General features: G+C 37.7%; 1 protein-coding gene and 1 long non-coding RNA gene across 2 annotated transcripts; both read right to left on the bottom strand.

The window, feature by feature from the left end:
• Positions 1-556: 556 nt before the first annotated feature.
• Positions 557-2,216, bottom strand: LOC102296689. Its single transcript, XR_006053382.1, has 5 exons — positions 2,145-2,216; positions 1,675-2,019; positions 1,286-1,554; positions 1,149-1,171; positions 557-764 (listed from the first exon to the last, which is right to left on the bottom strand). It is a non-coding gene; the product is annotated as an uncharacterized LOC102296689 (long non-coding RNA).
• A 10,363-nt stretch (positions 2,217-12,579) lies between these two features.
• On the bottom strand, positions 12,580-14,539 carry LOC121812881. Its single transcript, XM_042216021.1, has 6 exons — positions 14,494-14,539; positions 13,987-14,331; positions 13,833-13,871; positions 13,631-13,741; positions 13,490-13,521; positions 12,580-12,769 (listed from the first exon to the last, which is right to left on the bottom strand). The coding sequence occupies exons 1-6, from the start codon at positions 14,537-14,539 to the stop codon at positions 12,650-12,652; spliced, it is 693 nt and encodes a 230-aa protein (XP_042071955.1). The 3' UTR covers positions 12,580-12,649.
• Between the last annotated feature and the right edge of the window lie 1,373 nt (positions 14,540-15,912).

The following is a 15,912-nucleotide window of genomic DNA, read 5'->3' on the forward strand; positions in this document are numbered from 1 at the left end:
TATATGGACATTTAACATGGGGCCATTACAGATCCGTGGTCATTCCTGTATGGGTCCATTTTTCAGCCCATTTCTAAACCATATGGGCCCCACATGTAAATGTTGGCTAGAGACGTTCAGCAGGTTAGGGTGATTTAGGATAGAGACATAAATGTCATGTACGGCTTTAAATACTTATTACACACAATAAATATTGAACACTTTGAGGCAAGTTAGTTGCATCAAGAAGCCCTTTTTGTTGAAGACTCATTTCTTCTGTTTATTAGCTAGGTTACAAAATTTTCTTTTGTTTGCCTTTGGTTCACATTTTGTGATATTGCAAAATGTGAGCTTGCTCCTGAGGAAAGACATTGAGACATTTTCATTATGTGTCAGAAATGTTGAGCAGAAATGTTGAGCAGAAATGTTGAGCAGAAATGAGACTAAAAGCCTGAAATACTCAAATTACATCATCTACTTAAAAAAAATAGATGATGCATATTTTTGCAGACAGAAACACAAAAGTAAAGATACAAAGACTTTAGTGCAAATTTTATTATATTTATTTTTTGCCAGCCAGTTTTTGCCATGTCATCCACAAAACATCCACAAAACTACATCAGCAGGTTAGTATCATAAAGCATGAGCTCCACTTATTGAGTCTATCTGGCGGCAGCATACACAACATGTGTCTCCAGCTCTGTCTGTGCCACAGACCTGCAGCTGCTTTCGACATTCATCTGTATATTCATCCCCGTGTACTTCAGATTTTCTGAGCTCACTTTCTGAAAGTCAAATAGTTACACAGCTGAGTTTACAACACATATGTGAAACGTTTATTGACTTGTGGTTTGTACCAAAAAATATTTTGCATTAAATGGGATTTTTTGATTTTAATTCCATAATACCTTATCTATACCAGCTGGGCAGCACAGTATTAAACAAAATTAAATTAAGAATCCAAGTTAAGTTAAAATATTATCATATCCAGTGAACTAAAAGAAAGGAGGAGAAGTTTAATGACACAAGTCCTACTGATGTTACAGTACTAAAATGTTTCCTTGCTGTGAGTAATAACGTTTTGCCTGATTCAGATAATATTTGGGATCTTTGTTTTCAACTCATAACATTAAGCTTATAAATTCTAATTTAAGACAATTTTTCTTTACCTTGTTTCTCTCTGGTTTAGGTTCTGCAGATAAGGAGCAAATATAAACATATGATTAGCTCTTTAATAACACCATACTTTGCTTTGAATTTCAAATCAACTTATAAGTGGAGACACAAAAATTACAGCAAATTTTACCTGTTTGAAGTTTCCAGATTTTTAGAACCAGAACAATGACCACCACAGTGAGCAAACCAGTCACACCACTCAGGACGATGCTCATCACATGTGTATTACCAGGCTCTTCTGTAAAAGAGATTATAATAGAACATCACTCTAATTCAATCTGTTTGATTTACACGTAATATTAATAATAATAATGATCACAATGAAAAACAAAATGTTAAGAGTCAGAAAAATAATTTTACTTTCCGTCTTAAAACCCTCTTCTTCATTGGTTTCACCGCCTGTAAAGAAACATGGCTATTATAATATTTTGTGATTTCCTTTTTGTCTGTGAGCTGATTTTGGATTACGTATGAACATAAAACTAACCTGGAGGACAAAAGTCCTCCCTACAAGCTTACCTTGAATTCTTAACTCGACTGCATTGGAAATGACCGTATGCTTATTCACGTAAAATCCACAGAAATACAGCCCGACATCAGATAAATCCACTTGTGTGATTTTAAGAAACACAGAGGTGTTGTTGGAACTCATATTGAATTTTCCATTTCGAAATCCATCACAGAATGAAGCTTTGCCCTGAGATCCATACATAGCAGCAATGCAGCTGGGCTTAGTTCTGTTGATAACTTTGAACCAGTCTGTCTGTGTTGGATGACTCGAAATGTTGGAGCACTTCAACGTGACTTCTTCACCAAGTTGGACCTCCACAGTCTGAAACTCAGAACCTGAGACAGAGATCCAGCCTGGAATGAAAGAACATGATGTTTATGTCTGAGCCTACAGTGTTACAGGACAACAACATCCATTATATCTGTTTAATGACTTCACTTATTCCATTATTTGAAAGTACTGAGGTGCCAGTACTTACTGAGGCTGGAGAGAAATAAAGCTGTGCTCAAGACGAAGCTCCTCATCATGCGTTTAATCCTGTAACTGCATGGATATGTTGTACAACACAACTCATATAAAGGGGTTCAGAGGGGCGGAGTGTATTTTTCTTTTTTATCTTGCCAGTCATCTGCCTATACAATGTAATGCTTTTGCATACATTTCTGTTTATAAATCCAGTTACAAAGTTTCCAAATGTTATCATTCCAAATGTTACCAAAAAACTTCACAGTGTGGCAGAAATTCATAAAAAGTAACTCAGAAACTCCCACAGCCCTAAAATGGTTTACATTTAAAACGAAAGAAGAATGTGGTACTTTGGCATCATAGTGGGCCCATTTTGCTGTTGAATTTCAGCTTCACTGAAAATGCGTTGGAACAGACATTTATGAGAGATGTCCTGAAACATGTCAGAAGTTCTTATTTGCAGTGTGAGCTAAGTATTTATTTACTCAGGCAGAGGCAAAACCACGTGCTTTGTTTGTGGAGAACAGATTGCTGTATTTAAAGTGGACATGGAACACCACATTTATTAAGGCTATTTTGCACCATAGAGCCCTACTGTCAAAAACTGTCATAGATATAACACTGTCTGCGCAGCTGGATTTAAGAAATAAGTGCTTAAGGTTAAAGTTTTCAAAACATGTTTAGTTGGTTGGTTGCAGTCAATAGACTTACTTTATTTATGTTAGCTAACTAATAATAGAACCAATAACTCGACGACCCTAAAACTAAGGATATACATTAAGGATATACTGTCCACTTTCACTCTCTGTCTTATTAGGAGGTTCTTCATTGTTTGGCTAGCTGCACTGAGACAGAAAAACCTAACTGTTAGCTGTAATGTTCGGGTTTGTAAAACACTTTATAACACAATGTCTTTTCAGCTACTCCAAGCTGCTCTGCTCTTTGCTTTTGCTCTGGCTCGAGCTCATTTCTAATCATCCACTCTCTCTGTCCCTCCTGAACTAGGGCTGGGTACCGTCACTGATTTCTACAACTGATTCAATTCTGATTCAAAAGATCCCTATTCAATTCAGTTTGATTCCATCTTGACTCAGGAAGTCAGAAATATTATAATTCTGATAATTTATATTGGATATGTACTGTCAAAAGAACCCTCTAAACCTTGTAAATTAAAAAAATTAATTCCAAATTATTTGACTATTTCTCTGCAATCACAAACTCAATGTAAACTATTTAGGTATAAAAAAATTGACACTTGTGAGACTTCATCAGATGTTTTTGTGTCATAAAATATGAAGGAATTTTTCCTGGCCTGGCTTTTTATAGCAGATCAAAAAACAGAAGAAAACCATGAATCAACATATGAACATTACCTGATGCTGAAGTGAAGTAAAGTTACAGAGGCTTTATTAGAGACACAGCCAAGTGCTTTGCAATTTGGTAAAAGTTTCAATGTCTCCAGTACTGAACAGCAGAAATAAGGATTTCTTGTTGGAGGTCATTTTTGAAAAAAAACCCCAAAAAACAAAACAGCGGCCGACAGCACTGAACACAACGGTAGACTGGTGCTTAGTAAGCGAGTGAATAATGCACAAAATAGACATTTTTAATGAGAAACTGGTCTTGAAGTACACTGAGAAGGAAGTGTGATTTTATCATGGTGGAAGCAAACAGCAAAAGTAAGAGCGAATTCAAGCATAGTTTTGATCTTCTTTAACCGCTGGTTGAGTGAATTTTGGTTGGAGAGTGACAAAACCTGCTGTTTCGGAACCTGTAAGATTTCAGTTTTCAGCACCCGACAGTATATACGTGCACACTACTGCTGTCTGGTCATCAGTGTTTGTCAAGTTACTTGAAAAAGTAATCAGTAATGATTACTTCCTGAAAAAAGTAATCCCATTATTTCACTGATTACTTATTTTCAAAAGTAGTTAGTTACTTAGTTAATTAGTAACTTTTTAAAACATGATTTATCCCCTAAATAGGTGATAAAGCAATAGATCTTTCAGCCCAATTCTACTTTTTCTGCATAATCCATCATATAAAATGTAATCAAATGTAACTTTATGCATCAAGCAAACATTAAATTATATGCAACATTGTCTGACTGGAAGAAATATGTTTAACATTTAAACCTATTTTCTACACATTCCAGCACATAAAATAAATTCGTTTTTTGTGTTTACACTCACTCTTTCAATAGATGCACGTAAAACACAGCAGAAAATAAATAAAATCAAAGACTCAGCGGTCCCGTTGCTCTACTTTCACCTGTATAGCAGGAGTGGGGCAGGTATGCTCTGGTGCAGGTGTGCCGCAGTGGTCAGTGGAAGGATACGGCAGTTTCTCTGTGAGTTTCCCATTACGTGGTAGCGTACTTGGTGCTTGCTCGGACGTTTAGGGTTTTTTTCACTGTAAAAACAAGTTTTCTTCCCACGCAGTGAACAGTGGACGCTGATGTTTTTGTCACTTTTCATGGAATCAAACTCAAAATAAGGTCAGTACTTCTACGCTTTAAACGCTGCACGCTCATACTCTCTCCCGCACTCGATATATGATCCATTGTTGATCTGCACACAGCTGTTGCCACGAATGTCGCACTCGCGTACGTCACTCGCAAAAAAATCACGGTTTTAGTAACGCAGCGTGCTTACGGGAAAGTAACAGTAATCTAATTACCTTTTTTGCAATAGTAATCCCTTACTTTACTCATTACTTGAAAAAAGTAATCGGAACGCGTTACTGCCCAACTCTGCTGGTCATGCTTTGTGTTTACATATTTTGGGCAATCAGTTTACCTGCTCTTTAATCGTTTGTTGTTTTAGCTGTTTGGCATTTGTCGAAATACTTTTATGAGCTTTAAGCTGAGATTCTGGTATTTATGACAAAATACATTTATATTTAAAATCAATTTCAAGAATTAGTGAATTGATATTGCATTATTCACATTCAAATTGATTTGAATCAGGAAATCCATTTTTTAAACCTATCCCTATCCTGGACCCAGAATGCTACTGAAATAGGGAAAGTCTTGATGGTCATGATGAACCCTAACCCTGTGGCCTCCACCCTCCCCTAAGCTCTGTCTCGGCTGCTTCATTCCTCCCTTATAGCTGAGCCACCAGCCACACCCCACTACAGAGACCTTTCCACATATAAGCATACATGATCAGAAGATGTTAGTTTTCTTTGAACCTCCCTTTATATTTGAATAAGCAATGATGAAACAGTTCTAAGTGATGAAGTCTAATAAATCCAGATATAGATCTTCTTTCAGTAACAATCACTGTCCACTATCCTTCGCATTTAAAGCTCAGACGTTGTCAAAAACACACTCAATTTCACCCACCATAAATGAAAAATCAAAAAAAAATGGTAGCTAAAGTTAAACGCTTTAAGATTTTGTCAAAACCTGCAGATTTTTGTGTTGTCCTCGGGTCAAAAATGACCCCAGGTGTAAGGCAAACAAGTGTATGGGAATCCCGAGGACATTACAAGGGTTAACTAGTGATAAAATATTGGCTAATTCATATTTTCATTGTCTAATTGTAACATCTACCCATACCTGTATGGGATTTTTGAGCCTGATGTTTATATAACTCTAAATATTTATATAATCAATAAATTATCAAAAACAGAAGAAGATTTTAAGACCGCTCCTTACTGAATATCTTTTGCACACACACACACACACACACACACACACACACACACACACACACACACACACACACACACGTACTGAATGTGTTCTGTGACCATGACAGATACACAACTTTCCTCTCTAAATATTCAAGGCTTGTGGTCCCTCTTGGTTAAAACACATTCAGACTGCTGTCATGCTGTTTGTATTGCTGTTTGTTGTCTTTGTAAAGATGAATAAAACTCATAAAGAGATCTTGGTTTGTGAAGTGCATTGAAGATGTCCACAACAAACTCTCAAGCACCTGTGTGGTGATACAGCTTGAGGGAAGATCAGTTTACTTCCACAACCATCTTCACTAACCAATCACTAAAACCACACACTTTTTTTTCTGGGGACATCAAGGCTTTTATGGCAATTGTTCTCATGCAGAAGGCTGATGGCCAAACTTTCTGCACCTTCCTGATAGAGACTCTTGTTCAGATTCAGTAGCACACTAGGCTTTTATACTCTCCTTTAGCAATCAAAGTGCGTTATACTGCATGTATCTATTTACACAAGAACTTTTTTCTACACTTAAGTGCTTTCCATCCAATATTCACGCTCCAGTAAAACATTGGGAATCAATGTGGGGTTAAGTATCTTGCCCAAGGATACTTTGGCATGCAGACTGGAACAACAAGGGATTGAATTACGAACCTTCTCAAGAGTTGATGACCTGCCACCTTGTTTTTACATGCTATGATTAGTGTATTATAGGTGGTTTTTAAGGGTACATCTATAGCCTTAACTTGAAGACTGACTATCTATCTATCTATCTATCCATCCATCCATCCATCCATCCATCCATCCATCCATCCATCCATCCATCTATCTATCTTCATAACTACACTGGAGAAAGGAAGAGTGTCAACGTGTTTCACTTCCTGCCTACCTGAATGCGGAACTGTGCATTCTATGTACAATGCATGAAGCTGAGTGGAGTAAGCATGTCAGTGGCAGCAGAATAAAGGCCGGAGCCTAAGATAAGAATGCCACATGTTCACACAGGCACCTCCCACAGTAGAACATTTAGGAAAGTTAAAGTCATAACATACATTCAAAGAACATGAGTGCTTAACTGAGTTAGCACTTTGCCACTAAAGAGGCACAAAGGGAAGCGCTGCTCACTGAAGTTTTCTCTCAGAGCCCTTTTTTTCCCCCTAACCCTATCAGTAACCCTATCAGTAACCCTATCAGTAAATGCATGTGAAAACAGTGAATCCAACCTCTGCTCATGGTTAAAGACACTTAGATCAACTATATTCATTGTTCTGATGCATGCAAAGAAAGAATGAAGTGAAATAAGTAAGTGTGAAAACAGCACAGTATTTGTTGCGTGTGGTTTTAAAGGCTAGCGTTTCTGTGGCTTTCAATTCGGCTGATAAACAGTGCTGTCACCACAGTGGAAAATAACAGGGGGAGGTTCACAAGACCTGTTGCGTGCCAGAATGTGCTCAAGAACATGGTCAGGCAAGAAAACTGTTGATATACACACTGTGTCAGGATGTAATAGAGGAAAATGAAAAAAAAAAAGTTAAAATAAATTTAGATGATGTAACTTTAGTACAACTAATGTACTTTTAAATCTGTGATTCCATTGTTTCCATCAGTAAAGAGGTAACTGTTGCAGGATTTTGATTTTCTTTGATTCTTAATCATCTGTAGTCTTGAAATCAGCGAATCCTTACTGTTCCAGAGATTTTATTCATGACTCATACACTGTTTTTCATGAAAGCTTGCAGGATTGAAAAAAATGTTTTAATTACATTTCATTATAAAACATATCATTATATTTTTCTAAAGTCTGTGAAAATACAAAGGTTGGTGTTATCTAGTCAAAAGACAGTACTTTAATATCCGCTGCCTCTTCTTAAACTTTGCTGTGAACCATTACTGACTGTACAGGCCTTGTGAGTTCAGCACTCAGACCACACTGTGAAGTCTCTTCCTGTGAAGTGATCAGTATCTTGCTCATGCCTCCTTCCCACTGAACACCACTTGACTCTCCCTATGAGTAAACTTTATATGCCCTTCTTTTATTTGACATGAAGACAAATTAGGGCAGAAAAAAACAAACATAAAAATGTTTAGTCCAGGGTAAAATAAAAACCTTAACCACTAAACGTGCTATCTCATCATGAACACAGAGAATCAGCTCTATGCACTGGCAGCATAAACAACATGAGTTTCCACTTGTGTCTCTATTGCAGGCCTTCTGCTTCTAGGTGTTTGTGGGTGGAGTCTCAACGCTGCAGATTAAACAGAGCCCACATTCTGAAGGTGAAAAATTTACAGTCTCATAAAAAAATAACCACAGTCATTACTTTCATTATTCTTGACTGTGACAGTCTTAGCATATGAAAGATCATTCTGGGCTTGGCTCCAAAAAAGTAGGGTGGTCAAGAGGCTAAGTCTGACCACGCTTTCATTTGTAGAAGTAGCCCAGTCAAGGCAGGCGAATCAAACCTCACTGCTATGACGCAACAGTAGCAACACTGCACCATTAGATATACTGTAGCACTCTGGCATGATAATTACTTTAACATACTAGTTGCACATTTGAGCTGGAAAAGTTTAACCATGATACATGAGGTTACTCAGTGTGTTGAGATTTGACACAGTGTCACAGCCTAATGAAGAAAATGCTGAAAACACATTAGTCTGTGTCATTTTTAACTGTGACATTTGTTCTTTACAGGATCAAGACAGGTAGGTATGAGATGATGATAAAAAAGCTTGGCTGTTGTAAAAAACACACAAAAAGAACAAAAAAACCCAAAAGAAAAAGTATGTTGCAAAATCATTATTTCAGTTCAGCATGCAGCCCTTATTTAAGGAGCCTCTTTCAACCTGTCCAGGCTTTCACGTGGAGAAATGGTCTAGCCAGGCAGTGGGCCATCAAAACCCCTGGTAGCAACTATCAGTGTTGCCACACTAGGCTGTTTTTTTGGCAGATAAAGATAAAAGATAAAAACTGAACAAACCACAGTTCTCAAACAAGGTGAGAGATTTCGCAAGTCTGGGGCCCACTGTGGGAAAAGCTTTATGTCCTTCAGTTTTGTCTAGTCTTGTATGATGTACAATAAGTATGATAGCTGCTGCTTCTCCATGGAAAGCTCAAAAAGTTGGAACCAGAATCTTGAAACGTGCTCTGGATTCAAGGCAGTGCAGCTGAATTAGCAATGGTGAGTTTGTCTCTGAGGTGTTTTTGGATTTCATATGAACATAAAACTAACCTGGAAGATTAGAATTCACGTATGCTTATTCACGTAAAATCCACAGAAATACAGCCCGACATCAGATAAATTCACTTGTGTGATTTTAAGAAACACAGAAGTGATGTTGGAACTCATATTGAATTTTCCATTTTGAAATCATCACAGAATGAAGCTTTGCCTTGAGAGCCATACATAGCAGCAATACAGCTGGGCTTAGTTCTGTTGATAACTTTGAACCAGTCTGTCTGTGTTGGATTATAATAATAATAATAATAATGGATTGCATTTATATACCGCTTTTCAAGGCACCCAAAGCGCTTTACAATGCCACTATTCATTCACTCTCACATTCACACACTGGTGGAGGCAGCTACAGTTGTAGCCACAGGTGCCCTGGGGCAGACTGACAGAAGCGAGGCTGCCATATTGCGCCATCGGCCCCTCTGGCCAACACCAGTAGGGTAAAGTGTTTTGCCCAAGGACACAACGACCAGGATAGAGAGCCCGGGGATCGAACCGGCGACCTTCCAGTTACAGGTGCGCTTCCGACCGTTATTCATTGATAGTTTGTTTCACATAGCTCTTATAATGGGATTAAAGGGATGGAGTGTTTTTTTTTTCTTTTTCATCTTAGTATTGACCTACCTATACAATGCAAATGCAGAGCTCTGATATCTGCAACACAGATAACAGCATGCTTTGATAACTGTCCAAATCTAACTGGGAAAATGTCTGGCACTGTCGAGTGCAGATCCACTGAGCGCAGCGCAAGCTAGCAAGACAGAAGCTAAGCTCGTTGGAACATGGCAACTGCCTCAACGCTACCCGAAACTGAACCTCCCCCACCCTCATTCAGATCTGGCGTTTGGAACTATTTTGGTCTTCATGTGAAGTATGACCCTGAAGGTAAGCACGTCATGGACAAAAGTAAAACAGTATGTCGGATTTTATTTTTTAATAATTTTTTTGTTTTAGCAACATTAAATTTAAAAACTGTACTTTTGAGTTAAAATATATATTTATAATTTGAATAAATGACAAATTAAAAAGGCGCGAACATTTTTTGTATCGAAAAAATATCGAACCGTGACACCAAAGTATCGAACCGAACCATGAATTTTGTGTATCGTTGCACCCCTAAAATATATACTTCATTAAGCTAACCCCACTTAGCTTCTGAGAGCAGATGAGATCAGACATCCATGAGTTTGTATGTGATTGTACATTTAGTTGATTCTCTATGTGCATGAGGGTACAACATGTATGTTAGTGAAGTCATTATAACATTTTTGTGTCCGTTTTTCTGCTGGTTTGTTTGTTTCTATCTTAATGAAACAAGAGCATACAAAGTTAGGGGAGTCAAAAGGTCTTTGGGGGAGGGAGGTGTGAGCAAAATACTCGTCGCTTTACAGGAAGAGACTACACAGTGTGGTCTGAGCACAGTCAGAAGAGGTTCACGTGAAGTTTAAGAAGAAGAAATGAAACTTGAACTACTTGCTTTTGACCAGATAAATCCAGCCTTTGTACATTTACAGATTTTTTTTTACCTATTTTAGAAAAAACATTGAGAATGAGAAATTACACACACACACACACACACACACACACACACACACACACACACACATATATATATGTATATATCTATATATATATATATACTTTTTAAAAGAACAATATGGCACGCTTTGATGAAAAATTATGTGTAGGTCATGACACTTATTATAAAGCACAACGGCTAATGAAAATTATGCAGCCAGGGATTGCACTAGAGCTGTTTCTTAGTACTGAATTAAATAATATCTTATGTATATTCATTTGAATTTATTTTAACTTCGTCAGGTGTTTTCATTTTTCATTGTCCTCTATTACATCCTGACACAGTCGGTGTGTGTATGGGCAGCTTTCTTGCCTGACGATGTTCTTGTGCAGTCTCATGCTCCTCCCCCTGTAATTTTCCACTGTGGTGACAGCATGTTCTATCAGCTAAAACGAAAGCCCTTTTCTTGCCTGCATCAGAAGAATAAATAAACAATGGTGATCTGAATAACTTTGACCATGAGTAGAGGCTAGTTTCACTGTTTTCAAATTTGAGGGTGTTTTTGTTTGACTGCTACTTGATCATTTTGCTTCATCTGTTTTTATTTATCATCTGTTTTTTATTTATGTTCCTTTCTCTCCATCATTTCCCTGAATGTGCATTATGCCACTTTAACAATATGTGTGGTTACATCTGGTTATAAACATTCCAATATTATGTCGCCTGTAGAGAGAACGAGAGGGGCAGGTATGTGGTGCATCATGTGTCTTTGAGGAGTGGATGAAGACTGTTGCAAGGGCATTCAGTTTATGTCTCTAGGTGAGGGTGGCAGACTCATGCCTGATGGATGGAGAGGTTTATCAGTTTCATTCATGCATCCTCTTCTTCTTACCCTTGTGAGGGTCACTGGAGGGGTGGGGGGGACTCCAAACCAAAAGCACTGTATCGAACGGTTCAATACTGATACGAGTATTGTTGCACCCCTAATATATTTATCAGATTACCCTGAATTTCCAATTTAGCTATGTTGCAATAGGCCTAGACTTCTGGGGAGGCTTCCCATGATGCATGTTTGTGTTTTTGTTCACTTTCTATATGCTTATAGATCACTGTGGATTTAGTCATTAGTCATTTTTACTCCACAGCATGTCTTTGTCCTGTTTTCTAACCATGGCAGATGGCTGGAGATCCCTGAGTCTGTTCGACACAGGCTTATTACTGTTAAAATAGAGTTTCTCCTTCCCACTGCTGCTTACTCATTCCCCTATGAGTAAGCAGCAGTACCTTGAGCTGAATATTGGAAAAAGTTTGCCAGTCTAATGAATCTTGGTTCCTGTTATGACATTTTGATAGTAATGTCCGAATTTGTTAGAAACAACATGAAAGCATTAATGCGTCCTGCATTATTTAAGGATTCAGGCTGTGGGTGGTGGTACCCTGGTATAAAATGGGTATCATTTGAACACTACGGCTTATCTCAGTTTGTCCAGTCCACCTATCTTTTCATGGCTGCTTCCATCAGGATAATGTGCTACAACAAAAAGCTCAGATCATCTCAAACTAGTTTGTTAAACATGACAGTGAGTTCATTAATGCTTTCTTCCATCTCCAAATCTCAATCCAGCTGTGCACTGCTGGATATGGTGGAACAGATTTGCATATAGATGTGCATTCAGCACATCTGTAACAACTGTGTGATGCTTTTTATGTTAATATGGACCAAAATCTCTGAGGAAAGTTTCCAGCACCTTGTAGAATGCCACAGAAAATTGAGGCACATCCAAAGGCCGACATGGCTCAGAGCTAGCTGTACCTAATAATGTCTCCTCTGAGTGTTACACACCCACGGGAGCTTTTCACCAGTTGTACTGTCAGCCGCTGTGCTGTTGCTTCCTTTCAGTGGTCTATTAGACCACTACGGTCTACATTTTTCGACTCAGACAAAAGTCTGACAAATAAGAAAGACACAGAAACACAATAAGGAGTACCCAAACATGGCCCAAATGCAAGTTTTATTTATGCTTCATTTATTCTTAATTCTCTGCAGTCAGGCAGACAAAGGCTATCCTGTGAGTCTATCTTGTGGCAGCATAGATAACATGTGGCTCCAGGTCTCGTGTGGTAGGTCCACAGCTTCTTTTGGCTTTTTTTTGGAAACTAAGAGCTGCATAGTTCAGATCGCCTGAACTCATATTCTGAAATATCAAAGAATTTAGGTGAACGCTGTGTTTGTTAAAAATATGAAAAGTTGGTGGAGTAATAATATCTCAATAATAATACCAGATATACATAACATCATTACATATGCAAGTTTGAATCTGTAACACTCAGATTAACGACTATAGAGTCACCATATTATCATATACAGAAAAACATTGAGTGGAGGTGGAATGACCCAAGCCATCACTGTGACGTACAGTTTATATTGAGTTTTAAAATAGCAAATTCATAGCAGTTTGCTTTATGCACACATAGATACTTCAATAAAATATGGAGGCTGCTTTGTGTTGCAACAACATGGAAGAAAGTCTTCCTTTCTTCTCCTTTGACTTAACAAACTTCATGCTAATGCTTCTGCTTTCTAGAAACAGAAGAACTATTTCTTCGGCATACAGAGCATTTTATTGTCATTGCATTTAATTTATAATCTTCGACTGATTATATATAATACAATACAATTTCTTTATTCTTTTATAGTTTACAACTTTGACAGTTTTAAGTGACAACTACTAAACAATATCTCTGCTGGGATTAATAGTGTTATATTGTTATAATAATTCATTTTTGTTCATTAAAATAAACGGTTTAGAGTTCTTTCTCCTTGCTTGAAGATTGATGTTTTCATAGAGTCATCAAATGTTTAATGGTTCTGTTAAATCATAAACATTTTATATAGAGAGAAAAGATGGATTTACCTCACTGCTTTGCTCTGGTTGCTGTTGTGGACCTAAAGGCCAAATATGAAATTGTAATTAGTTTATTAGCAACACAGTACTTTGCTTTGGGTTTGTTGATCAGCAGCAAGAGTAGGTGAAACTAATTATAGCCACATTTACCTGTTTGAAGTTTCCTGATTTTTAAAACCAGAATAATGACCACCATAGTGAGTAAACCAGTCAGACCAGCCAAGATGATGCTCAATGGTTGGGTCGTTCTGTTGCACTCTTCTAAAAAGTGTGGTTAACGTATATTTTTACAAGATACTGAAAGTACTGCACAGTGAAGATTAAAATCTTTCCACTCATCACGGAATCTCACCTTCAGTCTTAAAATCCTCTCCTTCACTGGTTTCACCACCTGTGACCATGATTGTTGTATTATTTTACAATTTGCTGTTTGTAGTTACTGTGTTTTCACATGACATGATGAGAAACACTAAAGTTGCAAAGAAAGGTTTTTAACCTAAACTCACCTTGAATTCTCAACTGTACCCTAGTGGAAATAATTATATGATAGTCCAAGAAAAATCCACAGAAATACAGGCCAGCATCAGACAGATCCACTGGCTTTATTTGAAGAAAGACGGCAACGTTGTTGGAAGTCATATTGAATTTTCCATTTTGAAATCCATCACAGAAAGAAGCTTGTCCATTGGAGCCATACATAGAGGCAATGCAGCTCAACATAGCTCGGTTGACCACTCTGAACCACTCTGTATGCGTTGAACTTCTGGAGATGTTGGAGCACTGCAGTGTGACTTCTTCACCAGACTGGACCTCCACAGTCTGAAATTCAGAACCAGAGACAGAGATCCAGCCTGAAACAAACACAAGATTCATCCTAGAGAGCGCAGTACCAGAATATTGTAACAGTGAAACTGTTTTAATGAATTTGCGGTGTCCTAATAATCAAATTGAAATACTGGAAGGTTAGCTGTTGCATAATTTGGAGTAGAGAGTAGTAAGGTACCACTACTTACTTATGCCACATTGAAACAAAGCTGTTATAAAGATGAGGCTCCTCATTGTGTGATTAAATCTGCCACTGATCGGATAGTTTGTAACACGCAGCTCTTATAAGGGGTTTAGAGGGGCGGGGTGTTTTTCTTTAACTTGCCAATGACCTATCGGTAGTGTGCAATGCCTCTGCATGTAGTCAAGTTTCATCTGTTATCAATAGAATACATAAAGGTTTTGTACATGGAGATTCCATGCTTTTCAGATGCAAAAAGAATATCTCCTATGAAATTTTTATTATTTTAAACTATTATCCTTTTCTAGTCCCTAAACATCTGGTATAACATGGAAAAGAATACCTGCAGTATCATTATGTTATATTGGGTACAATTTTCTATGGTTTCTATTTGGAGTTTTCTTTTTGAGGCTGATATGTGTCCTGGTGAAGCTCACCAACATTTTCACATTTCTGGTGCACACTCAGGTCTTTCTTAAATTTTACATGTAAAACAAGTGTAAAAACTTGTGTTCTGGTTACATACCTGTTTCAGCTTAGTACATAGTTTAGCCAAGGTTTAGCCAAGGCTGTGTGTGTGTGTCTACATCTAAGGTAAAATGTGATTTTGTCTGTACAGACGCAAAAGTAGGTTTACATAGCTTTCTGGGCGATACAGTCATGAAACTTTACAGGCGTGTAGCTCAGTTCAGAGAACTTCTGTACATTAACATTAGCATTTTAATTATGCTGGTATTTTTGTCCCAGAAGTGAGAACATTTAGACAGGAGTGGATAGTGCTATGTTATGAATGCTAACATTAGCAGGCTTGATTATTCAGCAGCATTTAAAAGTTACAGACAAGAATTACAAAAAGTACAATTTACAGTCATACCTGCCAACTACTAAACCTTTTTAGTTCATAGTGACTCCATGACCACAGAATCACATACCTGTTTTAGTATTTTTCACATGGTTCTTCATACAGCATTGTAGTTACACAAAGACCAAATCCTTAAAACTGCAATTTTAAGCATGTTGAGCATCGGCAATATTTTCATGGACCGGCCTTTAAGGTGTCGCGGATAAATACAACAAAAATAAAACTAGTACCGGTACCGAAAAAAAGAAAATTTATTCATAACACACATGAAAAGACCCAGGAAAACTGAGTAAACGATAAAAACAATAACAAAATAACGCTGACAACCGATAAAAACCCTGAAAACTATACATTTCACACCTGAGCCTCAACTCTCGCGGCCCGGTACCAAACGACTCACCGATCCGAGGCCAGGGGGTTGTGGACCGCTGCTATATTAGATACCAAAGGTTTAGTCTAGACTTATTGAAAGGACCGATTTTATCTGGTTATTTTGTCCCATTTATAAGCGCCTGTTTAACCCTTGTATGGTGTTCGGGTCTGTGAGACCCGTTTTCAGTTTTT

Source organism: Haplochromis burtoni, unplaced genomic scaffold, assembly GCF_018398535.1.
Source record: "Haplochromis burtoni strain Fernald_Lab_line unplaced genomic scaffold, NCSU_Asbu1 Contig_900, whole genome shotgun sequence".
NCBI classification, from domain to species: Eukaryota; Metazoa; Chordata; class Actinopteri; order Cichliformes; family Cichlidae; genus Haplochromis; species Haplochromis burtoni.

Bases quoted from the DNA above. Each gene is read 5' to 3' on its own strand.
- LOC121812881 (XM_042216021.1), bottom strand. From the start codon at position 14,539: ATGAGGAGCCTCATCTTTATAACAGCTTTGTTTCAATGTGGCATAA. The intron at 14,332-14,493 runs GTAAGTAGTGGT...TGTTTGTTTCAG, and splicing joins TTTGTTTCAATGTGGCATAA to GCTGGATCTCTGTCTCTGGT. The intron at 13,872-13,986 runs GTGAGTTTAGGT...TCATGGTCACAG, and splicing joins GGTACAGTTGAGAATTCAAG to GTGGTGAAACCAGTGAAGGA.